We start from the raw sequence: 26794 nt of genomic DNA on the forward strand, positions 1-26794 counted from the left end.
CCTACCTTGAAGAGGATATAGTTTAAATAGACACAATGCAGAGAAAGGGCAGGAGAGAAAATTGAGACAGATGGATGTTTTGGCCTCCTTAAGTTGCCATTTCAGGCAGCGCCAGTGTTGGGAGTAGAAGTGAGTTTGTTGAATATTTGAGTATTAGGACAACAAGCTACACATGCCCCAGACTGCCCAGCTTTGACTGTGCGTAAGTGTTATGACGTTTTGCCGCCCACAGATAAGGTGGAAAGCTTTCTTTTCTCCCCCTCCCCTCACCTGTTGTTTTGGACCCAGAAACCACTAACCTCAAATACTTGTGACACGTGAATATACGGGCGGGAGGGAAGTTTGTCAGCCATAGTCAGTCCTGCTACGTGGAGGAGTTATGTGTGTCAGTGGATGTCATGGAGCAAGGCTGAGAGCTGAGTGAAGCAGCCCTGAAGTCAAGGCCCCATCCTGAGGAGCTCTCCATCCCAGCCCACCAGGCCCTTTCCGCAGAGAGCTCAAGGTTTCAGCCATTAGGGAGATTAAGGAAGTAGTAAAATCTGCTAAAGCAATAATAGTAATTAATAACAATAATGGGTACTTTTAATGTATTTTGTTGTGATTTATTAGGCAGGGAGTGCCATAGGAGAGCAGAGCGCTTTGCAGGCAGGAATAAAAAGACAAGGTGACTGGGCCCTAAATTGCACATCTGGGCATGATTTGGAGAGGCAATTTATTGACACCATAAATGACGGCTTTTTAGAGCAGCTTGTTTTGGTGCCTTTGAGGGAGGACGTTACTCTTGATTTAAGGCTCTGTTCAGCAGTACTTACTCTCCAGGTGGGACTCCTGGAGCCTCCCTCATGGCAGAGAAGAGACGGGGTTGGGCTGCTGCGAGCCCCTGCGTTGCCAAAGCGCAAGGTACGCGTGTAGGCTTGCCAACCCGTGCCATCAGAGGTATGAGGGTGCCGGCGCCCTGGATGGCGTTAACGGAAGCATCACCCCGTCTGGGTACAGTGTGGTGGGGCTCGCGCAGTCGGTCGCGTAGGGCAAAGGCGGCTGCGTGGCTCCGCGGCCCTCCATCTCCCCCGCCTCAGTGACACGACCGCGTGTGGCCCCAGCTCAGATCTTGCTCAAGTTGTCAAGCCGTCAGACGTGGTTATTTCTGCTCCTAGAAAGAGGCTGGTTTTGCAGGGGCGAAACGCGAAAGGCATGGGAGAAGAGCGTCCTTCGCAGCGTTTAGTTAGCGCTCACATTGATCTCAGTGATTTTGTGTCAGCGGCGTGTTAGGAGTTGGCCCTCGTGCCAGAGCTTTGCCTGGGCGAGTGGACGTTTCTGAATGGATGTTATTAACAATACTATTATTATAGGGCCGGTAGCCTATTAAGAGGCGCTCCCTTTCTTCAGGCTGGAGTCGTTTCAGGGGAGGCGGCGGGGCGCAGGCAGGGTGCCGGGCGCAGCAGCCGGGCGCAGAGGAGCGGTGGGAGCTTGGCAGTGTAACATGGGCAGGGGCAGGGTGCGGTTTGCTCCTGAGTAAGGTGAGCGTCGAACAGGCCGGTGCGACAACTCTTGAGGACAAAGGCGACGGAGAAGGCTGGGCTGAAGGGTGAAAGACATTCCGGAGGGGCGCCAGAGGCTGGCGCTGAGGTACCTGCAGACCTCGTGTCTCCGAGCTGAGCGTCCCTCGGGCACTTTGCCTCCGGGAGGCTCCCCATGGCGGGGCTAGACCACGCGCCGCGCACCTCGCTGCCTCCGGGTGCCCCACGGAAGTTTCCGGAACCCGGGAGCCTCCTGCTTCTTCCCGTCCCAGCAGGGCCGTCGTTGCTCACCAAGGGCGAGATGCCCCAGGACGGACCCTCCCTTCGGGGTGGGGAGGCCGCTGAGGTACTCATAATAAAGCAGCACACCCTAAAATTGGATGGGGGGGGGAGGCAGGCTGCCCCACGTGAGGCGGGCGCTCTACCTGCAAATGGCTGACGCGTCGGTACCTCAGAGCAGCAGCTGCTCTGCAGTCGGGCCCTGGTCCCTGCACACGTTTCTGCTGACGGGGATGATGTATGCATACAAAGTATTTTGTTATTGTTATTATTACCCAAAGTTATGGATCAGCTTGAGAAACTCAAATGCAGTAAATCACTGGGACTGGGGTAGCATTAGTCTCAGGGCTCTGAAGTAAATAATGCATGAAATACACTGACAGCAGTGTCTGACGGATCCTTATAAACAGCATCTCTCTAACGAGTGCAGAGCTGCTAATAGCAGGGCCGCATTCCGGGAGAAAACACTGAAATTCGCCGCTCTCGTACGAGAAAAATGCAGATAAGCGAACACCCTCCCCTCCACGCCGCCCCTGGGGACCAGCATCTGGTTTGAGAAAAGGGATGACAGTTTTGTGGGTCGAGATTAGGGGTAGCCGTCCCTCATTGGCCATCAGCCGTAGTTTGATATGCAGCTGTGCCGTGGACTTGGTGGGCAAATTGCTCTCCCTCCTCCGGCTCCGTTTGCAAAGGGAGGAGGGTGAAGCGCTGCCTCTGAGGCCCATCCTGCATTCGGCCTTGTGCAGCGTGCTTTGAGATCTTCAGGGAAGGAGTACTACAGGCGTGCTAAGTATTATTATTATTATTTTTTAATAATCAAGAGGCAACCTGGGAATTGCAGATCTATGAGCTCGCTTTCACTTGCAGCCAAACTGATTGCGAAGCTAATTAAAGACAGACTAGTAACAACGTTCGGATAAGTGTAACATGACAGGGTCAATCCAATGTGGTTTCTGGAAAGGAAAATTGTGCCTTATTGAGCTGCAAGTTTTTTTCTTTTTTCCTTTTTTTTTTTTTTTTAAAGTTTAATAAAATAAGAGATAAAGGTGATCCCCAGCAGACATAGCGTACTTTGATTTTCATAGAGCTTTTGATAAGGCCTTTCACACAAAATTATGAAGGGAAATAAATAGCCATGGGAGAAGGGGCAAGGACTTGTCACGGATTAAAAACCAGTTGAGCGTTAGGAAGCAAAGGACAGTTGCTCCTTCGCAGGGAGAGAAGTTAATCGTGGGAGTCACTGCACACAGTGAAGGTGTTTAATCTGCCCCGTGTTATGAGGCCAGGGACTGCAGGGATGACTCCAACCTGTTTGGACTGGTGGAAAATGTATCGGGGTTGTGAAAAGCTGTAGCTATGAGCAGGCCTGCTCCCTTGCTTGCTGCATGGGCCGTGCAGAAGCAGGGAAACCCGCTCCGGGGGGCCTCTGGCCTGGCTGCTGTAGCGCTTCTCCCTGGGAGCTGTTATCCCTTCCTAGGCCTCGCCAAGTGCCCATCGCCTCCATGGGAGCTTCCCCCTCTCTTTCCTACCAAACGCAGACACGGGTTGCTGCCTCCATGAGTCAGCAGGAGTTAAAGGCACCGCGGAGACAGGGCAGCGGGATGACAGATGAGGTATAATGTGGATGAACGTATGGAAATGCAAGCTGCAAAAATAGTCTCCACTTCAGCTGTACATTGATGAGCTCTGAGCTCCCAGGCTCCTTGGAGGGAAAAGACTGGGAGTCATGGTGAGTAACTCGATAAAAGCTTCTTCAGTGAGTAGCGTCAATTCCAAAAGCATAGAGGATGCTTGGTTGCCTTTAAGGGACAGGAAAACAATAGGGAATATGTTATAAAAAATGGCATTATCTTGAACACTGGCTACGCCCTCATTTAAGACAGCATGTAGAATTACCAGCGGGCCGTGAAGCATGGTTAGTAATCTTGTGAGATTTACCTACAAGGAGGCATTCAGTTGGACTGAACAGGATGTTTTTACTGTAACGAGTGCACAAAAATGTACAAGCGCCATTTTCCCTCTGTAGTTCTGCCTTCTTTCTTGCCAACGTGCCCTCTACCGTCCCTAAGTGTGCATTGCCTCTGCTCGCTCCTGGCCTGCTCCAAAGAGATCGCAAATGCTGGGCATCCATAGCCTCCCCGAAGAGACAAGCTAAAGGATTATAATTGAGTTATTTACGCTAATGAAGGTGCAGTGAAAACTGATCAGTCCCTCCTTTTTCTGTCCTCCTGTAATACTAGAACAAGAGGTCACTTGGAGATGCTAATGGTAGCTTAATTTAGTTCACATGAAAGGAGACACTTTTTCACACAGCAGGTAGTCAGTCTGTGAAATCCACACTGCCTTCAGAGGTCAGAGAGTCAAACATTGCAGAAGGATTTATTAAGTTTCTGGGTAATATTTTGAACAACAAAAACTATTATCACTGAGGATACAGTAGCATCCAGGGGACCCCAGTCAATAGGGGCCCAATGTGCTTAGCACAGTGCCAGCACAAAGCAGGAGCCAGCACTGGCCCCAGTTGCTTAAATCTCAATAGACAAAAAAGCTGTTGTTGTTTTGGTTAGATGCTGATAGGACAAGGGTGAAAGAGCCACACCCAGGCTCATGCCATCTGTATTGCACTTTCAGCATTTAATTCAGATTTTCCTTCTCCCACGCAGATTCTGCAACCTCAACTTCGAGATGGCATTTCCTTTCCCTTGGTGTCAGACTTAGCTCCATACTGTCTCTTCCCCAAATGCCAAAGGGTATTTGGGCAGGTAGCTGTGAGAGCCTAATGTGAGGGCTCTGTGCTGAAGCCAGAAATGGGAGGCATTCACTCTGGTTTTAAAGGGAAGAGGGAAGGGACAGAAAAGCTACTGCTGCTGTTATCCTGAAAGAGTTTTCCAGTTATCGTAGTGCCCGGATGAAGCTTGGGTGAGCTACCTTGGGGTACAGCATCACTTGCACTTCTGACCCTTTTCCTGGTTCTCTTGGACATTATGTCTCCGGTCTGGTGGCTTCTCCACTCTCGTGATTGGTTCTTGGCAAACCTCTGCTCTTCCCGCCTATTGCCTATGGTATTGTGAGCTACTCAGCAAGCCTGACTGGATGTGTGTATTGGTGGATTTTCCCTGTGGCCACTAGTGGCCTGTGGATTGTGATGGCATAGAACTGCCATAAACATATAGAGGTATTTAATTTTACTAGCAGGAATAAAGCATAACAGAACAGGGAAAAACATTTTCAAAGCTGTCTCTGTCTCTGTACCCATGTTTGTCTGACCTAGAGTCCTGGAAAGGCTTTAGCCCTGCAGGTTTGGGACTTGATCTGTTCCTACTATTTTTCTTCTTGTTCATAAATCCAGTTTGAGTCCTGTTGTCTCTTCATTCCTATTTTGACAACTGGGGCTGTCTAGCCTCAGCAGAGAGAGCTTTGCAGGAGGTTGAGCCAACGGCGCCAGTGCCTCTTGCATTGTCTTTTGAGTATTTGCTGCAAAATGGCTATCGGGAATAGACTTTAGAGTGCATTTCCTGGTAGGCAACTGCTGAATCAACTCAGTAGGTGTACAGTAAAGGTGATCATAATCCACTTGAGGGATGGTCTTCAGAAACTCCATTGGGAGGCATCTCCCATTCTAGCAGAGTAGCAGCTGCTCTCCAGCTACTGCACCTCCTTTTCTCCTTCTCAATGTTTGTTGCTGCCTTGATAGTAGGCTGTGTTTAAGTGTGTCAACCTGAGGGTTTTTTTGTTTTTTTTTTTACTCTTCTTGTTTCCTGTGTTCCTCTAACAAACAGCTTGCAAGAGAACAAACAAGCAAGGCAGGAGCGCTCCAGGCAAAAAGGGTATTTTGTGTTTGATTTGAATACATACATATTTTTCTTGGTTAAAACTTGTGATATTCATCAAACACATACAGGAAGGCTGTGAATAAGACCTTTCTCTTTCTTCCTCTCTGACACACACACACACACACACAGACACGCACACAGAGCCTATCTCATATGAGAACCTTCTCATTTTCACTCTTGCCATCTGATTCTCTGCAAAGCACAGTCTCTCTCATATCCTGGCATGCGTGTTCACTTAATCTCATCCTCATTCTTGCTCTGTCGTGTACACAGAACCATCTCCTCATCTCAACATACCCCGGCTCCTGTGCACTGTCGCAGACAACATACGCACAAATGCACAGCCACCTACACACTCGCAAAGACTTTATTACCAGGAGCAAGATTGCTCTCAAGTATATTGGGGCTGGATATAACTACAGTAGTGATGTGGACGAGGGAAACCAGAGGGCTGGGAACTTGTATAGTCTCTCCCCCTTCAGAGACATGAAGGGCTGATAAGGCAGAGGGAAGAACGTGGTCCCCAGTCCTCATCCCCTCTATCATGCACATATAAGCGCATCACCATTCATTCACATCTCCTCACGTACAGTTCTCCCTTAAACTTTCTCAGTCACCCTTCTTCATGCATTCCTTCCCTCTCGTTTATGCCTGTCTGTCAGGTTCTGATCACATCACTGTCACCGCTGCTATGATACCAGCATTTGCTGACAGGTATATATGCTTCTGTCACTCCCAGGAAAGCTTTTTAGTATCCAGTCTGTCTCCAGATCTGAGCCAAGGTAGCAGTACTGGAAAGCACAGTTAAATGGTCAAAGCTTGACAGTCTCTCATATTTCTGAATGCACAAGATTAAGGTCTGAGTAGGGTCGACCGCATGTTTTCAGGATGTCCTGCTTTCAAATGAAGCCTTAGAAAGCAGTATTTTGTCTTCATGAGGACTAAGATTCTCTGCAGTTCTTCAAAAAAAGAAAGCACACTCTGGCTTTTTCTCTCATGCATGTCCAAAGCACTCCTCCCCTCCTCTTCTTTCGAGGAAGGAAGACTCTGTATTTGGCCTTATGGGGTGGGATGCTGTACTGAGGGTGCTAATTTTAAGAACAAATTAAATTTCTTGCCCATCTCCAAGCTTCCTGTGCACCCTGAGGCACTGGCTGCTTTCCTTTCCCGGCTGTATCGTGGGAACGGCAGTATGGCTTTTTCTGACAAGGAAAACATATATTGGCTGTTGTGATGGGGACCATGTAGATGCTTCAAAATAAACAGATCTGTGCCCTTTGTCCTCAAAATGGTTGCACGCATCCATATAGACTACGAGAAGCTTTGAGACTGCAGAATTCTGTAGAAATTTCAAATCCTCCAATTATTATAATAGTGGCTGGTAACTTTCCAGCAAAGAGACGCTTGAGCACAATGTTCCTGTGGCTCATGCTGGGCTCAGCCGGTGCCTGTGTTTGAGCTGGCACCAGGCAAGCTAGGAAGTGAAGAGATTATTAATAGGGAATGTAAGAAAGAGGAGAGGTGTTTAAACAGTTCCAGCTTTGCATGTCTAATTTGGGAGCTACCCTTCTGTAGTTCACCAGATCAATACCCAAATCCGATGGCAAACTTTTCAGAAGCATAACTCATTAAGCTTTAGTACACCGTAAGATAAGGACCTCACTTGTGTAAGGCCATCAAGCACTGATATTGACTCTCCAGGACATTTTTAAGGCTATTTATATCACAATAAAGCCATTTTATTAGCATCATCAATCAAGAGAGACCGCATTTTGGCCTGGAAATGATTCTGCTTGAGTTTTAGAAAAGAGAAGAGTAAGTAATTATGGGATGCATTATCTTCAATCTCATTTGAAACTTCCTAATTGAAACCACATATGAGTGCAGTTTATTGCTTATAAAATAGATGGCGGGGGCATTGCTAATGTAGCTATGGCAAGTACAAGCTTCCAGTTAACAGAGAGGTAGAGACTGGTTTTTCAGTGGGCAACGTGGCTACGGCCAGAGGCATCCGTGCCCGTGTCTGGGTGTGCTGCTGGTTCCAGGCATATGCATTTATCAGAAGCTTATGCCCAGTGCTGAGCTGAGCTCGGGGTACTCTACATTTGTGATTCATCCTCATTGGCATTGTCAGGTGTCTTGAAAGGGCCTATCTGCTCCAAAAAAAAATGGAGAGGGGCTAGACTGGCAGTGAGGTGGTTTGGTAACACGGGGCCGGGGTCTGTGACCAGGTGACTGAGAGCTGGTCACTGAGCCTTGGTCAGAAGGTGTAGTAAAACTTCCCAGCTCAGGGCTTGCATTTGGCTGGAGTTGCTGCTACGCAGGGGTACGTGTTTGCAGGTTCCTCTAGGTTCTGGCTAGCCCCCTTGCAGCTTTCTGCTGTCAGCTCAGCTCATAGAAGTAAGCTTGCAGGAGCAGCAGTTACTCAGGTAAGGAGACTGTAGCTTAACATTGCCTGTGGGGGCCTCTGAGACTGAGTAATGGCAGGGCTTGAAAGCTGTTACAGATATTTGATAATTAATTGGCTGGGAAATCAGTTTATTTTAACGACTCCAGTTAAATAAAGAAGAGAGATAAAAGGACTCCGAGTTCCTGCAGTGCTAAACTACTTTCAGGGACAGAGAAAGCCCATTACATGTCGGCTTTTATGCCAACAGGGGCTTTTAGTTCTTGAGAAGGCCCTTTTGAAAGGTGGTTGAAATCTTTATCTTCCCTGAATGCCAGCAGTTTGGGTATAAAACAAGAAAGGATGAAGAGTGGTTTATTACCGAGAATCCATCAGGTGGAGTGGGACAGGGGAGTGGAGCTGCCACCGCAACCTCATGCTTCACCTCTGGCCAGATACTTACTGCAAAACGATTCCAGTTGTGGTTTATCACCGTTTTATATGGCTCTAGCGGGAGCAATGCATGTAGTTCGGTTAACCTCACTTGTCTTTCCGCGTACTAGCTGATCAGACACACACACACACACACACACACACACACACACACACACACACAGAGAAGTCCTGTAATAGTCTAGCATGAACAAATAATTTAGCTGGGCTTTCTCCCTACCTGTGAATGAGAATGGCCAGGACTTACCCTCTTTTCACAGCTTGGGAATTGCAGCAACACTGTCAACAGTTTTGAAGACAGACAGAAACAATAATTGTAGAGTCAGACATGCGCTGACAAACTACAGCTTCCCTGAGACGCAGCAGTATCTTGCTGTGGGAGTCTCATGTTCTCTGAAGTTAGAGGTCTCTTATTTTCATGTTCATTTGATGTTGAGGTATGGTTATTGTTCAGTGGATATATTTGTCCTCAAGAAAAAAAAAAAGTGCACTCTGGCCAAACAAAGAGAGAAGGTTTGACTGGGGGCTGAGGACAGAGGTCTCAAAGGGGCATGTACTTTGTTCTGAGCTTTATATGTGTCTGTAAGAAGATATTTTGTGTGTAACTGTTCCAAGCCTGTAGGATCATGGATATTCCTCAGGAACAGAACTAAAAGAGAAACCATAAAATCTATTCCTTGCTGCAGATTGTGCTTTCGATGCGCCCTTTCATCTAAAACCAGTGTATCTAGCCCTTAGGGCTGTACAGCAATCTGTGGAAACATGAACAATGTTCCCAGTACAGTCATATTTGTCAGAGTCTGCAAAGAGCCTGCAACACCATCTGTTTTAGTGAGCAGGTAAGGGATTAAGCTGCAGAAGTCATGAAATCCATGCGATACATGGGGGCAGACCAGACAATCACAGCACAGCTTCCAGCTTCCTTTTTTCATAACCTAAGAATAACTTTAACATCCTCTTATTTAGGGTTGAATGTCAAAATTAGCTACTGTTTCATTCCTGTCGCACAAATCCCCAGCTGCTGTCACTCCCCAGTGCTGGTGCTTACCCTGCTGCAGATTCAAATTCAGAGCCAGCAAACTCTAAACATTGTGATAATTAAAAAAAAAAAAAAAAAGTAGAGAGAGAGAGAAGCCCTTTAGTCTCGTAGAACTGCAGTAGGACCTCCATTCTGCTGCCCTGGAGTGCTACAATATGAGCAGGTTCACAGGAGAACTTTGGTTTAGATTGTTCCCCTAAGAATGGGAGGTCTTGTATAAATGTCATGCATGGTACAGACCCTGCAGATATATAGACACCCATCAGGTGGGCATGATGTCATCTCCTCTGCATGGCTGATGGGAGCCTACCTCTAGCCAAGTGTAAACTCAGCACAGGCTACAAATCCTCATCTTTAAAACATTCCCTGGATCTGAAACCTCCTGCCAGCTGGAGCTGCTTTTAACTGAGCAGACTGAAGTGCTGTATTTAATGAATTCATTTAGAGTCTGATGCAAGGAAGCAGAAGCTGATCCTCATCTAGTGTAAATCTAGACATCCCCATTTACTTTAGCAGGGCCCTATTGACCCTTGATTTATGCCAGCTAAAGCTGCAGTTTGGCATCACTTCGTACAGTACTGGACTTCTGGAAATTATTTGAAACAAGTGACCTTCCAGAACAAAATTAGAAAGCCAGCCTTGGACCAGCCATGACCCACATCAGAAAGTAAACTGTCGGACAGTTGGACAGTTGTAGAGGAAAGAATTCTGTGGGGAAGTGATTTATCGCTACTATGGATGAGCTGTGCTGAGGGGAGAGGTTTAGTTTCACAGCAGGCCCTTGGGACAATAGGCAGGAAAGTCAGACAGTGGATCCAGATAAGATAACCCTAGGCAAACACTTCCAGGAGGATTAAGCAACGTTTTAGGTAAGAAATGAAAAGATTTTACATTCAGCGTTCCAGGCAGTTTACACGGCTTGTTTTGCTGATACTAGAAAACTGCAGATCAAAAGGTACAGAAACAGTCAGAGCAGTCTCTGTGGTTGTGCCTGCCCTGCCTTTGGTAGCTGGGCTGGCGTTCAGGCTCCAACGCACAGAGCCAAGTGATCCTAGCCAGTTGCCTTCAAACCTGCGTTTCAGCCAGTCCTTTCTGCTCTGTTTGCATGTCCCAGAGCAGATCCCAACTGGAGAGAATGAAAACGATCTCTAACAGCAGTGGTAAGATAGGCATGCCCGGAGGTGGTACCTGCGTTGGAGAGGCTATTTTGGAGTCTTTCTGGAGATACATGTAGGACAGTTTATTGGGATGGTATATACCTGAACTGACAGGTAGGTCCTGCCGTCAAAAGCAGCCAGCCAACATTTTCCAGCCGTAAAATTGTTTCATTGTATGGCTTTGCACAACCCATTTCTTTCCAGCTCCAACATCTCCTTATGCGTAAAACAGGCATAATAATACTTCTCTTTCGTAAATCACAAGTGCACCAGTTCCACAGAGCACTTTGGCCCATGCCTAGACCCTGTGACAAAAACACTACTTGATGTTCAGCATGTGCTGAGTTGCCTTGTGATACAGGTCCTGCAAGAATCTCAGAGAAAAGATAGCTTATGGTATTTTTATTAGCAGAATGGCAAGGAGATCAGCTGCAGAAATCATTTCTGTCCCCTCTTTCCCAAAGAGTCATCTCTCCCTCCCATTCTGTTTCTGAACTTGGGGTTTTAGGCTAGCTTCTGGCTTGCATGTCAACAGCAGAAACTCTGTCAAATATATCCTGACATTTCCTTTTTTCTGCTCTTCCCCTTCTCCTCTGCTATTTATGTATAAACATGTCCTCCTCTGCAGGTGTATTGTGCTTGTAGGGATATAGGTAAGCTCAGATCAGAGCTCTTGGGAGTTCTCCCTTCCAGCAGTTTCTCTTTTTTACCTTCCCTGCAATCTTTTTCAGGTGCTTCCTTTCGAAAGGCCTGATGATGGACAAAAGCGATGCATTAGTGAGAGCAAAATTCAGCAAAGCTGCAACAGAAGGAAAGAAAAGAAAAGAAGAGTTGAGCATTGCCTGGCTGTTACAGCTTTGCTGTGGTTTCCATATAAAGGAGTGCTTCAACACACAAGAGGAACAGAGCACGGAAATTGAAATTTGCAGCATTTTGTTCTAGGGTTACAAAATACCTTTCCTAGGAATTATGGGACAGTTTTTCAAAAAAGCGTCGTTTTAGGCAGCAAGATCAGTGGGTAGATAGGTAAGGGAGCTCACTACACTAAACGCTATTTTGAAAATTTGGGATCTGGTAGGACGAAAAGCTGTATGACAAAGTACTGAGAAATATTTAGGGGTACGCAAAGTGAAAGCAACTAAAACACATTGCTTAGTCTATAAGTACCTTGAGAGAGGAGTTGTGTTTTTTTGACATATTGCTGAACTCTATCAGGTAGGTGGTAAAAGTAATCAGAGGAGTTCATTGTAGTTTGTCTCCCAGCAGCCACTGTGAAGCTGTTCTCTGCACAGCTTATACATCTTCTAGTTCTTTGCCCAACTTTATTTTAAACATCTGAAACAATAGAGCCTTCCTAGCTTTCCTGGGGTGACTCTTCATGAAACTAGCACTTGTAGATGGCAAAAAGTTCTTCCTCAAATTTGAACAGACTTCTTTTTTTTTTTTTGACCTATTACTCTTCTCTAGACCCATACACATCATGCTAAGTAATTCTTCTCTTTCAGCTTTCCGCTTTCAAAGAGGTATAGCTTGTCAACATGTCCTTTTTAAGTCCTCTCTTATTCAAGTAATACATATTTAATGTTTTTAAGCTTCCCTTAGATGCTGATCCCTTTCCAGCCCTTCATGGATTTTGTTGTTGTTTGCCTCTGAATTCCCTCCAATTTGCCCATATCATTCTGGTAACAAGGTGCCTGGGATTGACTGCACTAGTCCAGGTGCGCACAGTACTCAGTAGCAATCAGTTTTGGGTGGAATTAAAAAGAGAAGCAGCAAAATCTCTCAAAGTGAATCTGCTTCATGGTCTCCTCTCTGAGAGTATAATTTCATGATGGTATTTCAGGACTGGCTTTAGATATGGAAATGAGAGCATGCGTCTTGCTTAGAAGCTGTTCTTTGCTTTCAAGTGGGAGAGAGATGGAAAAGGGGAAGAGGGGTTAAGCTCCTCAAAGGCTTTGTCTACATTAGACTTTTTTCTTCGCATTTCCCACTGTTGCTTGCATGGATATAGCTCAATCCATGGTGGTATTGATGACAGTTCTGGCACAGGCAGGGAACCTAACACATTTCACTAGACATCGTCTCTGCAATCTCTGCACACCCTGACTCCAGCAGCAGTCCTCCAACAGTAGGAGCTGGAGAGGGAAAAGGTCAGGTGTAAATAATAGCTAGTGCGTTAGCACATCAAGGAGGTGTCCCTAGTTAAAATGCAGCAGCTGGGAATGAGCAGTGAGAATGGGTTCACTTTCTCATTCACAGTGAAATGCTGTCCTTCATATTCAGCTGGTGGTGGCTTGAGGGCAACAGTTGGAAGGGAGGATGGTAACTTACCTGAGTCACCTCTTATGCTCTCATAGCCTCAGAAAAGGGTAAGTTGCATCTCATTTTCCTGAATACTGCTGCCATTTCTGTTCTGACCCTCCTTGCCTAAGGAATGTAAAGTGTGATTTCTCCTTGGCACAACTCCTTTCCCCCTTCCCAGAACAAGGGCCAATATTTCAGATTTGAGATCTATTCCCTTTTGGAGAAGGAGAGGTGCAAGGTGAAATGGAAGTTACATCCACATGATAGAAAGTGTATTCCTGAGTATCGGGTAGTGTACTCCTCTGGTATTGGGAGGAATGATTTCACATAGTACAAAACACAAAAGACACCTGCCAGTTTCACAGGACGCTTAAATCTGATAGGCTTTCATGGACTTGTACCAATTGAGGGTTAACCTATAAAATTCTCAGCCACAAAGTACCACCAAGATGAGGATGTTAATGAGCTTTAAAAAAGAAAAAAGGGGAGTGGGTGAGAAATGCCTGGGGATAATAAAAGGTAGACTGCAAACTTGCAAGGTGGAATGCAAGCTGTCATTCAGAGAGGAGGCCAACTTATACTTGCTTATGGATAGATTAATAGGTTTTTTTAATGGCTAGGAAGCATCATGAAATTATTTAGATGGTGATTTACATTGTCCCTCTAGGAGTTGTTCCCCCTTTCTTTGAAACATCTGTCACCAGTCATAACAGGATGAACGCTAGCCCATGTGGCCCAGCGCTTAGATCTTGTGATACCAATCTACTGCTGCTACCGTTCCCCTTTCCGTCTCCAAATGTTCAGGTGTGGACATCTGGACACTTAGTTCCTCCTGTCTCCATCTGGAGGTGCTGCCATTGCAGATGCATTTGTCACTGCCAATACATTGATCACTTCTCCAGCAGATGTTAAAGCTGGTGGTCAGCATCTATCCCTGACAAGCCTTTGATTGTCTGTTTGGCTTTATTTTCCCACATTTCTGTCCCTGTCACAAACCGTTCCAGAGGTGGTACATGGCTTCAGGCCACCTGGCATTCAGTTCTTCCTGACCCAGCAAAGGCTGCTACCAGTGTTGTGGGCAAACCTCTTAGCAACAGCACCAGGTCTGTTGATGGGAGCACAGGCTCATTCAGTCATGTAACAGTGTGGTAGAACACATATGGCACCCTGTCTTTTGGAAGTGGGCCATGGGACCATGGCATCCATCATAGGGACTGTTTTGCAGGCTCACATGCGCCTCTGTGTGCATGACTGTGAGAGGGGAGAGCTGATGAACCTCCTTCTCACCTCTTGTCCACACAAACTAAATGAGACAATACCCCTAAGCTCCAATTTTAATTACTTCCATCTGAAGTTTGTAATCCCTTTCCCTTAGCAAGCCACTGGAGTCCACAAGCCAGAAAGTGTTATTTGCATTGCTAGACCTTTATTTAGACTCACTGCAATGAGTTAATTTGGAAATCTCCCTGTTGGTTTTGTGACAGCCTGTGGTGATACCTCCTGGATTTCTAGCCTGTGATTGGGGACGAGGAAGGGACAACAGACCATGCAAAATGCTTTGAAGCTCCCTCTAGCATCACTCACCTATTTTCTGATATTTTTGCACTGTCCCTCTTTTGCACTGGCTCTCTCCTGACCTGCCTTCTCTGTTTCTTTCTCTCTCTCCCCCTCTTTCAGAGCTGCCCTTTGCATTACTAATCTGTGGCATTATCTCATTCTCCAGTAGCTGTGCTGGCTGCCTTGATGTTTCTCACCAGCTTTTGCCTCTCCCCCCTTCCTCTTCCTCTCCCTCTCCCCCTGCTCCTGTGATGTAGCATTGCCTTTCTCCATCTGCCCAATTGTCTCTCTGCTTTTTATCTGGGTGCTGGAACTCCAGGTGCTGTCATTCTCCGCGACAGCACAGAACGTTTCAGATTGCCTCTGTGGCTGGATAATTACCAGATACAGAGTCACGTGGGCTTTCCAGCCAAACCCTCCCTCCCCTCCTGTCAGAGGAGACCATGTCTCTGAAGCACAGTTCTTTTTTTTTCTTTTTTTTCTGTTTTTTTTTTTTTTTTTTTAGAAAAAATCCAAGGGAAAAGTTTGGAAGTAGCTTTTCTGGAATTACCTTGTGGTGACCCGTGAAAGTTATCTACAAGGCAATGGGGGTTTTAACTGAAGAAATAGGTGACCTCTGGCACTGAAGTTTATGAAGAAAAATAAATAGAGTGAGTCTGTATGGTACCTTATTAGTGCTCTTCTTACCATTCTTGGAGTATCCTCCACCAGAAAAAAATCATGATGCTGCAGGAACTCTTCAGTAGCTGCTTGGTCTCAGGTCCAAGAACTCAGCAAAAAAGCTAATATCCAGGTCATATAAGGAACTAATTACTTTTGTCTTTCCTTGAACCTCAGTTTCGAAGTGACTGCGGGTGCGTCTTTAGTGACGGCAAAAGCCTGGGGTCCTTAGGGTAGGTGCAGTGCAACCAAAAGACAAATAATCTGGCAATGTTCCCCATTGCCAGCCTGCATCATCTCTGGTATTTCCTGGGCTTCCCCTTCTGACAGTGCAGTTGAGTGAGGCATATGCTCGTGATTGGACATTTCGCTAAGGCAGTGTGATCAGTAGCTGATTAGCATTGCCTAATCATTCTGGATCAAGATCAGAGCTAGTTTTCTGGCTGGGCTGAAAAGGGACATTGAGGAGTCCTCAGCTAACCCAGAAGGGAAGAGGGAGCTCATGGTCTGTTTCCTCAGCAACCTCATCCTCCCATCTGATCTCGGTGCAAGACCTTGGCGCAAGCTGTCAGGGCGTCTGGCAGCTCTGCAAGCAACAGGCAGATAGTCGTTCTCCCTCATGTCCCCTCAGCCCCTTTGCGCACACGCATGGAGTGAGTCTCTTCTGATGGGGGACACGTAACTAGAGATGGTCCCTCCGGATACAGCACCACAATGTGTGTAGAGGTTTCCTGACTATGATGTAAATAAACTGAGGGTTTTTCCTAGATCTGGTGGGATCTAGGCAAAGCCAGCGCTGTGGTGAGAGGCCTCAGTCTGAGGTCTTTTTTGTACTTTGAAGTTTTAAATATATTGGTATTAATAAGTACCTCCCCTTGAATGGATGTTGGCTGATGTTTTTTACTCAGGTGTACTTATTTCCAGAAGATGAGAAGAGCAATAAATTATGCCTGTGTAAGTCCTTTTATTATGATGTAGTTACATCCCCTCCCTCCCCGGGGAGTACTGGCCTAACAGTTACTGTAATTTGAGGTGTGATTTATGTTTTTTTCTGTACAAACAAAAACCCATACTTACAGAGTCATTTTAACATAAAGAAAACCATGTGAGACCAGCTCTGCGTCTGCTGGTAAGAGCCCATGCAGCTAGCTGTCTTTTTAGGCTGATGTGTTCTTGGTGGATTCCCTTGCGCTTCATTTTCCATGTTTATCATGTGGACTGAGAGATGAGGATGCTCACAGCGCATGAGGAGTGCTGCTCCAACAGTCATACTCACTGATTGCTATTCTCCTCCTTTTCATTAAAAAGGGTTGATGATAGAGAAGGTGAGGTGGAAACATTTTTGTGCAAGACACTGGGGAGCCCTCATCTAGAACGCTGGGTATGAACTCTGGTAGCAAAAGAGGAATTCAAACTGCAGCAGGTGCTGAGAAAGACTACTGGGATGTTTAGGGCAATGAAGAGTCTAACGTACAAAAAGAAACCAGAAGAGTTTGGCTTGTTGAGCCCAGCAAAGTGAAGGCTGAGAGGAAATATGATTGCTCTCTGTGAACATGCTGGAAGATAAGCACCAGGGACTTAAGCTAAAAGATGATGTTGGCATGAGAGGGAATGGTTATAAACCAGCCTTGAATACATCTAGATTTAGAATTAGAAATAACTTTCTAGTCATCAGAGCAGAAAGACTTTGAACAGCCTGCTGTATGAAGCATGGTGGGGGCACCACTGCTGCCCCCCTAACAAACACACTAAGTAGGAATGAGGTGTGTTTCTGAAAAAGATGATAAGGTACAGTCGCTCACGATTGCAAGGACAGGGCTCAGCACCCCAAGAGGCCCCTTCTAGCCCTTTGTGAGTGTTTAGTGCTTTTTTACTGAGCAGAGTGAACAGAATCACAGAAATCCTGTCAGCCCAGCACAACGCCTTACAAGGGAACGGCCCCTAATGGTAATATCGGTGATGGCACACTCAAGGAGCCGCAGAAAGGTGTGACAACCACGACCACAACGTCATGTGGCCAAAACAAAGCGTAGCTGAACAGATATTGCGGTTTCTGTGTCCTGCCAGTTTTACAGTGCAGGGCTGACTTTGAGCAATAATTTTTTAAATCTCTATGAGGGGCTGTGTTATGCTGGCAGTGGAGGCTCAGGAGGTATTTATGCCATGTTTCAGGAATCCATCCTCCTTCATCGAAATGCTCCTTCTCTAATAGTGACCCTACTGTGGGCTCAGAGAGGATTGTGGTGCATCAGAAAATGGAGTGACACCTGGACCAGGCTGGGGGAAAGGAAGGGCAGTGGGGAGAAGAAGGAGAAGCTGGAGCAATACCTCGCAACAATGTATGTTTAAACTCTCTCAGCTTCAGTGTGCAAAATGAGGTGCTTGGTGTTTGTCTGAATGGAGGTTGCAGGCGTGGTTGATGCAGACTCCAGTCACCATCCACTTAGGGGCCCATTGTGTTCACATGAATGAAGATAGGTAGCTGTAGCCATCTTGTTCTATAGGGCATCTCCTGCTGAGGAGAGCCTGGGTCTAGAGCAATGGGAGCTGCCCAGAGCCAGCAGCTCCTATGTTATTCCCATTTACCCCTCTGATGGGGACAGTGCACCAAAGAAAAGAGCTGTCTGCTGCAGCAGCAGCACTGCGTTATGTTTGAAGTGTGGGAGGGTCTGGCGCTACAGCCACTTGGAGGGGCCCGGCTGCACTTTGCCCTCAAATGCCCTGCCTGGGCTCAGGGCTAACGTGCCCAGGGTCTGTCCTTACTTAGCCCCCTCTGCCCATGTCCGTGCTGCTAGCGTAATGGAGAGGCTGGAACGAAAGCAGAGGCCATTCACTCTCACCACTCTCACAGTTAACCGTTGCTGTGTTTGAGTCCTTGCTTATCGAGCAGGGAAGAAGGGCTGAAGAGCATGAGAAGACAAGACAGACCGCACTAGTGTGATTTGCTCTTGAGCTTTCCTTACAAGCCTGCAAGCAGTCTTGTGTTTAACAACCGCATTAGCTTTCCAGGATCATACTTTGCAACACAACAGAGAATTTGTCTTGCACGTTCAGAGCTGGCAACCAGAAGCTCTCGTCGCTGTGTGTCAAACAAGCTGTGTTTGATCCCTTTCTTTCTTCTCTCTAGCCATTTTACTGCCGGGGTAGAGGGCAGCGGGGGAAGTTGTTAGCTGAATCCAGTGAATGTGTGTGAAGTGACAAGATTACAGCAGGCTCATCACAGAGCTGAAGGAAAGGCAGGAGATTGCATCCATGGCAGGTTGTGACATCCTCTGACTAAAGGGGATCATGTTCCTCTGCAAGTGCAGTAGGTTGAGTTCCAAGCACTTAATTGCAGGTTCATCAGGCTGCTAAGTTTTGGACTCTTACACAGAGATTGTCTTAGAGAAGAGGCGATCAAAGGGTTAATGGGAAAAGATGATTAAAGGGGAGTGTGGGAAGTATGACACCAAGCTATCTCCACAATGCACTTTGGAGAAGGAGGCCAGAAAATGCAGTCCAAGCCCACACTATTTATTTTATTAAGAGATGTGGTTTGCTGGTAAAGCAGCACACTGTATTTCATTTAAGCCTAGAAGCTCAAGTCTTCTCACAAGCAGGGCTGTAGCTGAGAACTGTGGGATTGAGTCTGCTGTAAAAGAATTCATTTATTTAGAATTGCAATAATAATAATAAAAAAAAACAATTATCCTGGGTTCAAGGCAACCCAATACATCGTTGATAATGCCGTAAAATCCCCGCAGTGTTAAAGTAATCATTTAAACAGCAACTTCACCAGGTCCTGCAGGGATTCCTTCCTGCCTCTTTATCACTGTGGGCTCTAAATATCATCCATCCCTTGCAAACACTGTATTGTGCAGATGCTCGAGAGACCCCGCTGAAGGCAATAAAAAAAACCCACTCCATCTTTGTAGCCTAAGGCCATAACTGCTCAAGTGCTGTTTCGAAGGCGGATGGGGAGCGCTCTGGTGTGCCCCAGGGCTGCTTCCCCTCCTCCTCACCTCAGCCCGGATCACCTCCCAGGAAAGGGCAGGACAGGCCTTGGTTGCAGTTCCCACTCGGCAGATGACGAATGCAGCCTTGGTAGCCTGTCGTGCCTTTCCAGCCAAACGCCACTTCTTGCCAGCATGCCCGCCTGCCTGCGGGAGGGGAGGGAGGGCAGGAAGCTTAGGGACGAGAGCTGCTGGAGTGACAGGAGCCACATAAACTGCTGCAAGTGCTACAACAACATGCTGGGAAATTAATGCACTGCGTGCCGCTGTCTCGGCGGGAGGAGAAGCAGCAAACACCAGTGCTGAGGCTAGGAGTCGAGCACGAAGACAGGGAGAAGGGAGCAATGCAGAGCAGGCAGCAAAACAACAGGACTGGGATTCACTGAGAGAGGAAACTGCTGGAGGTCGCCCTCCTCCGTCTCAGATGCTCCCGTCAGCAAGGAGCTGTGCCTGCCCTGTCCTGGGTGCAGAAGCCTCGCTCTCCTTTCCTTGGCTCAGTAGAAATTGTCAGTAGAAATTGGTGAAGAAGTTGTGTGGATAGGGTAGGCCTGCGATGAAATCGGGATTTCATATGGGCAGAAGCATTCCAGCATCAGTTGTGGGGCCTTTGCTAAATTCTTGCTGGGCACATTGGTGCCCGGCTTTGCTTCAGGTGCAGCAATATACTTCAGTCTAGGGCACGGTGCCATCGTAACGTGACATCAGCATCCAGCATCTCAAGTGTTGGAGTAGGCCATTGTAACACAATGACTATTTGTCCCAAGGCGCAGACCTGAACACAGAGGGATCTTTTGCTGTTGAGGATTAATTACTTTCTTAACAGTGCTGCAATATGGAACTGGTCCTGGCTGTGCAAATAAATATCTGCAGTCAGTAACAAAGGAGCAGACTCTCCTCTGGAGAAAGCAAGAGGGGCAGGATTTTATTTGCCTGATGCATTTAACTTTTTCTGTAGTGCTCCTCACTCACATTAAAGGTGATGGTTCTTGCTGAAGATCCCAAGGTGCTTTCATGTAGCGAAGGCATCGTTGCTTCTTTCTTCTGTGAAATGGCTCAGGATCATTTTCTGCGTTTTGCGTAGGAGAAACTGAGGCAGAGAGAAGTATGTGAGAATTTCCTAGGTTCCTTTCTCCAGTTCCAATTTCCAGTTGCCATCTCCTGGCTAGTTGTTACATGACTGTTAATCACTGTATAAGAACCGGAAACACATCTATACCAGCTTAAAAATGATGCAGTTGCTAAGTACCTTAAAGCCGCCAAACTATGTTTGTTTATAAGAGGGCAAGGGAGGCTAACGCGGTATTGCAGCAAGATTTTTTTTTTTCCATATATGTCTTTGGTTTAAATTGGTGCTAACGTCAGCAGTGAACCAAAGTCATTGTTCTGGAGTCTCTGCAGTGATTCACATGATCATCCACAGCATGACCATCACCACTTGTTGGTTCTCTCGTTAGCTGTATCAACAAACGCAAAGAAATTAGATGTGAAAACATAAGGAAAAGCCAGATGAGTGGTTCACAAATAGTTTATTAGCATTCACCGATGCTAGCGGTAACACTTTCAGTAGGCCTAATGAAAAGTGTTTGACTAGCTCTGTAAACTTGACTATTGATTATTAGTGAACGATAAGAGTCGTTTGATATCTTGCAGATGCCATGGTGCTATTGCATTGCAGTTAAAATGTCAGTTAACATGCCATTTAATATTCTATTAGTATTGAATTAGCACTTATTACGGCTGTGAAAATCATCACCATAAATCCTTATTAAAGTGTGATCCATAAGGCTTGATGGCATCTCCGGCAGACTAAGAGGGTGCGGGTGTATAGATGGACTTACTGAGATACATCATCCACTTTGATGTATGTTCAGAGCGTATCAGGGCTTGGAATTTCCACATTTGTACATTGATTTTCTCTGACAGTTTTAGAGGAACAGGTATGCTGCACAGAGCAGCTCAAATCCATTTCACTTGCTCCTCCAATGTTCCTGCTCTCCCTCTCCTTCTCTCTCCCTCTTACTTTATTTCGATAGTACCTGCTAACTTATTTCAGGGGCACTTGCAAGGTTGTCTGATTGTAGCTATTGACCAATGTCCTGGGGATGACCTCCGGGAGTAGTCAGCATCAGACAGGCTACAGCACGCTTTTTATCTTCTCCAGGACAGCATATCTTGAGGTAATGCTTTTCCTCCCCCTCTCAGCTGAAGAGGAAGGCCACTAGGTAATGACAGGCAGAAGCCCAGCTGGATTCCCTGTTCGTTGCAAATGGATGGTAGCGTTTATTTTCCTGTGCCACAGTTTGGTCTCTGATCAAGGCCTTGTGGGGAAATGGCTTTAGGGAAATTCCGATGATGGATGTTTTGTCCATAGTAATCAAGGCTGGCAGGTAAAGTCGGAAGTTGCCGGATGTAGGCAGAGAGGCACAGTTCTGTTTGTGGAGGGAGCAAGGGTCCCCGGGTGAGCGTTCCCTTGGGAGCGGGAGGCGGAGGCCTGCTCCGGCGAGACTGCTGAGCTGTTACAGACCTGAGGGAAGTCGCAAGGACATCGCTGTGCAATGTCATAGGGCAGGGCACAGAAATTGTCTGTCTAGCTCCAAGCAGACAGGCATAACTGACGACTGTGGGGCAGAAGCACAGGCTGCTGCACTGTGTCATGTAGCAGCGCTAAAGTAGGTCCAGAGAGGAGTGTGGCTGTGTTGGTGCAGTGTGGTGGAGCTATGATATTCAGCTAGCTGATGCTGAGCAGCACTGATAGGTATGCCAGGGGATTTTCAGAAGTGACTAAGAAACTTCAGCTCCCACTAACTTCAGCCTCAGCTGTTAATCTGCTTAGGTGCTCACCACCATCCCCCTCAAGATTTTCATAAATCCAAAATGTGTGGAGAGGGGTTTTAAGTACCTTTGAAAAAGATCAAGTCCTTTGATTCTCGGTGCTGTTAAGAGTCTACATAGAAACGTGTGTGACAAGCCTGGTGATCCCAAGGCAGAGGGAGCTGGGAGCAGCCTGGGTGTCCCTATACAGCCGGTGCACTCCCAGCTCTTGGGCACAGTGCCTTCCTGAACCAGCACCGCCATGTACCCCAGCAGCTGAAGCCATGGAGCTGCTTTCTAAACGTAAATGGCTGCTCACTAATTTCCCTGCCCCTTTCTTTTTCTGAAGAGCAGCTTTTTAAAAACAAAAACTAAAGGGCAAGTGCCTGTCTGGCTGGAAGAATGAATTCTGACTTGAGGAGTGAACCCACACCAGCCTCTCGTGGCTGGCAGGCAGTTGTGCTGGCTGGGGTCTTTGGGGCTGCTCTCTAAAGCAAATGTTTGTTAAATCAGACAGATCTGCTTCTAGCTTGGCCAGCAGCATGGCGTGCCTTCCATCCACTCCCACACAGCTTAGCTTTCCTCCTGCCCCACAAGTAACCCCAGAACAGCTCAGACAGCTTCCATGGGCAGGTTTGCTAGGGAGGGGGTGAGAGGTGCAGGCCATGCTCGCCGGGTCATGGCGCATGGGACGGCAGCTGCAATGCAGCGTGAATGAACTGCATTCAACCAGAGGAACTTGGAAAATGTCTGACCCATGCGAAGAGGCTGTATGAAAGCCTACTGACAAATATTTGCCTTATCTTGAAGCTATAACCTTTCTCCCCTCTCTGTTATCTCACAAATACAACACGTGTGTGAATAGTTCTGGGTTATTTGGATTCCTGGAGGCAGTGGGTAGAGCTCTGAGAGGTGAAGTAGTGACAGCTCTGGAAACCGAACTTCTTTCTTTATCTGCAGAACAAACATGGTGTGGGCTGCTGCAGGGCAAACCCTACCAGCCTGTCTAAGCCTAGCCCCAGTTGGTATGGCTGCCAGGGTGAGAGACGAGTTCTGTACCCATGTCTTGTTCAGCCCTGGACCTCTCAAATCAGACACAGCAGAGATTGAGGAGAAAGTGTCTCCTCGTTTGCTTCTTTCCATCTCTTCTGTGCAAACCATGTTCTGGAAATGGAAAGTAGTCCAGAGCAGGTGCCCTCACCAAAAATACATTTGTCTTTGCAGCACCTTCTCCCCTTTTTGTCGAAGAGGCACCTTTGCCATGCGGCTGCAGTAGTATTAGTCTGTCCTTCCCCTTGCAACTGTTAGCAATGGCTGGCAACTAGGGCTATGCAAGATGCTGATCCTGCTGCCACTCCTCTGCCAGCCACCCGAGCTGCCATTCATCCTCTCCTGTCTCACCTGTGATGTTCACAGGACATGCTGCATGTGTCACAGGGATGGCGGTGACATCCCTGCAACCTTTTGCTTTCAGCATGAAATCTGTGCTTGCCTGCACAAGCAGGCAGGTGTGCATCAGCAAGGACGTGTGTGTTGTGGGCAAGGTATTTCTGGAGGGAATTTCTCTTTCCACAAAGCTATTTTTTATCAAGGTGGCAGAGGAGATGGATACACCTTAGCTCCCCTTGTGCCACTGAAAATGAGGGCTGGAGCAGCTGCACCCTGAGCTGACAAAGCTGCAGCCCTAAACTTTTACCCTCCAGGCTGGCAGCGGGCTGGGAATATAACCCTCTTATGTACTTAATTTATGAAGGGGAGGGAAAGGCATGGGAAGAACTCCATCTGATCTTTTCCATTGACATGGCTGGAAGGGATTTGGTGACGAGGACGCAAACTCTTGTGGCCTTCCCAGTGTCATTTTTGGTGTAGGTGAAGGCCACAGATAAAAGAAGGGGAGAGCAGGAGTCAGGGTCCTTAAGACGCCCCAAATCCCAAATGTTCATGAAGCGCCTTGAAGAAGCATTTTAAAATACATGGCCACAGGCCAGTGATGGTGAGGAGGTGCTGTGGTTCACTGGCAAAGCAGGAGTGTGCTGGGGCATTCCTGAGCGAAGAGGTAAAAGGGAAGGGACAAAATGGAGATGATGGAGATGTTTGCTAATCTCCCACTTGCTTTTCTCACCCTCTCCAGGTGTTATGTAGAAGACAGAAGCTCCAAGGTAGCCTGGTTAAACCGTTCTGGCATCATTTTTGCTGGAGAGGACAAGTGGTCCCTGGACCCTCGAGTAGAGCTGGAGAAAAGAAACCCACTGGAATACAGCCTGCGGATCCAGAAAGTGGATGTCTACGATGAGGGGTCCTATACATGCTCAGTGCAGACGCTGCATCACCCTAAGACTTCCCAGGTTTACTTAATTGTGCAAGGTAAGGAGCATGCCTGGGAAGAAAGCAGACTGAAAGAAGCAGTGGGTGGAGTGATTTGTACCTTTCTGAAAGAAGGCTAGAGGAGAGAGTAGAGAAACCACTGAGTCAGTAGCCTATGGACCTTGCAATAGCAGCCAAGAGTGAGCAGTAGTTTCCAGCAGGAGCCAACAGGCCTGTGCCCTTCCAATGCGACGTGGCATAGTGTTATGCTGCTGTCGGTCTGTCCTTTCCAAGGCAGTCATGGAGCCGGGACGCTGATGACGCCAAGGCAAGGCCTGATGCTGGCTCTGGTTGTTCTGGCGCTTAGGAGAAAAGCATTTGTAATGACTTGTCGGAACATCTTGCTTGCCTAGTTCTTCCCAGACAGCTCTCTGGTTTCTTCACCTCCTCCTTTCTCAGGTCTCCTTCCTTTTTTCTTGTATCAACAAGATACTGTGCTGTGCTTTTTGGCCTTCTGTTGTCAACTCTTTGCAAGGCTGGAAAATTAGTTTTCCTTGATGTTTTTCTGTGCTAGGTCATTGGTTTGCAGGGTGCACTGTCATCAGGTCTGTGTGAGACCTGGTACGTAAGGTAGCTGCCACGTACCTTATGTTGCATTCTCCTTTTTTAGCTATTCTCCTCCTGTGTGTGTGATAGGGAATTGGAAATCTGGCAGTCTGAACTAGCATTGTCCGATCTGTCTGCCTGCGTTCATGGTTTAATAGAGAGCAAATGCATTAGCAGAGTTCACCAATTACTGTTAAGGGCATTATGAAGTTTGTTTGTTTCATCCTGTCCAGACTAGAATACCAAGCAAGAGAGTTTACTTTTTTTAATCATTGCACAATTCTATCTATCTACCTATTTACCTAAAATATTTATAGAGCAGATTAAATAGATATGTATGTACAAATGCATTTGATATATATTATAGGTCTGTTCAGCTTCTGTGTTATCATTCAGAGAGAAGTTTGTTATTTCTCCTGATTTTTCTAGTAACCTAAAAGGCTACAGATTTTATTTCCCACAGCAAATGTTTGAATCACTCTAGACATAAATGCATGCATGCATGCATGAATGTGCTCTTCCTCTTGCTGGTATTACTTGCCAGGCTCAGGGCTAGCTAACACACTGAGTATTTATCTGCAAGGTAAGGTCTGGGTCTGTGTTCAGAGGTGATGCTTTACATGCGACTGTAGTGAGACAGAGAGCTCCCAATTTGTCTTTGTGCAGAAAATCCTCCTCCAGCCGTGGGAAGAGCGGTGCACTCTGGCACGCGGAGCAGGTCTCCAGGTTTGTTTGAGTGTTTGCTGGAACAGGCCCGATGTGAAATGCACTCGCAGAGCCCGGAAGCTGTACCCTGCCTCACTGCTCGCTAGAGCTGTGCATAGCTAACCAGCTGTAGATGGTTTATTGCTGGTGAAATCTGACAGCACACAACTTCTATTTAGCTGTTGAGAAAAATATAGCTACAAATGAATTTTAGAGCCACGCAATGTATTATTAATTTTATTTGTGCTTATTCGCTATGGGACTAAGCAGCAAAATTGAGTTCTCTAGCTTAGCTTTCACCTAAATGTGTGGGTGTCCAGCTCTGAACTATGGCCACCTCTCTGAGGATGAGAACATTCAGGTCTTGGCACGTCTAAACTCAGGCTACCAGTTAACAAAGCATCTTTGGATAATCTTTGTTTAATACCTGCCACAGTTGTACCACAAGACCCACGCAATACTGTGCCTACTTTTAAAGCCCCAGCTCCCAGAGTCCTGTGATTACATGAGACTCTTAGTTTTATTTTTTAAAACAGTAAATTTGGTCTATTTTCTAAGCAAAATATAAATAAAAATTTCCTTACAATTTGGAAGAGTTAAACTCACCATTTTAAAGCATGTTTTTATTAGTTTAAATCTAAGAAATAATTCATTTTAAATAATCTTAACTAATAAAACTAATTTATTCGAAACTAGTACATGTTGCAGATTATCCCTTTTCTCTCTCAGTAGCATTTTCTCATATTGATTATTATTACTCTCAGATTTGTAGGTTGTCTGCCTGATTAATAGGTTGCTGCTAGTACCAAGTGTAACGAGTTTTGATATTGGGTTGTGCTAAGCTGTTTGGTTTCATTTATTTAACATGATTTATTTACTTTGCTTGTTATTGTGTGCATATATTTAAAATCATTGGCTGTGTGAAACTCTGGACATCCCTAACAGCTAATTAAAAATAAATAAATGAAACAAAATACAGCTCTTGAAAAGTTAAATAGCAGGGTGGTCAACTAATTTACACAGTACCCTGCGACAGGAGGATTCCTAGCATAACTCTTAGTGATTAACTTTGAACAGACCCAGGGAAACTGAAACAAGCCCAAGGTAAGAGATGTCCTTGCTAGCTTTGCGCACACTGGTGATGTCTGTATTTGTCACTGAAACATCCCACGATGATACTGCTTCTGCGTG

The 26794-nt window shown here is 46.5% G+C and overlaps 1 protein-coding gene across 4 annotated transcripts in view; it reads left to right on the forward strand.

The window, feature by feature from the left end:
- LSAMP (limbic system associated membrane protein) overlaps positions 1-26794 on the forward strand; it is a 1028525-nt gene that overhangs the window by 823275 nt on the left and 178456 nt on the right. For all 4 annotated transcript variants that reach the window (XM_009675203.2, XM_068958854.1, XM_009675202.2 and 1 more), the window contains one exon: positions 24120-24352. In XM_009675203.2, coding sequence (XP_009673498.1) covers positions 24120-24352 — 233 coding nt within the window. The remainder of the gene's footprint in view (positions 1-24119; positions 24353-26794) is intronic.

Source organism: Struthio camelus, chromosome 1, assembly GCF_040807025.1.
Source record: "Struthio camelus isolate bStrCam1 chromosome 1, bStrCam1.hap1, whole genome shotgun sequence".
Classification (NCBI taxonomy): Eukaryota; Metazoa; Chordata; class Aves; order Struthioniformes; family Struthionidae; genus Struthio; species Struthio camelus.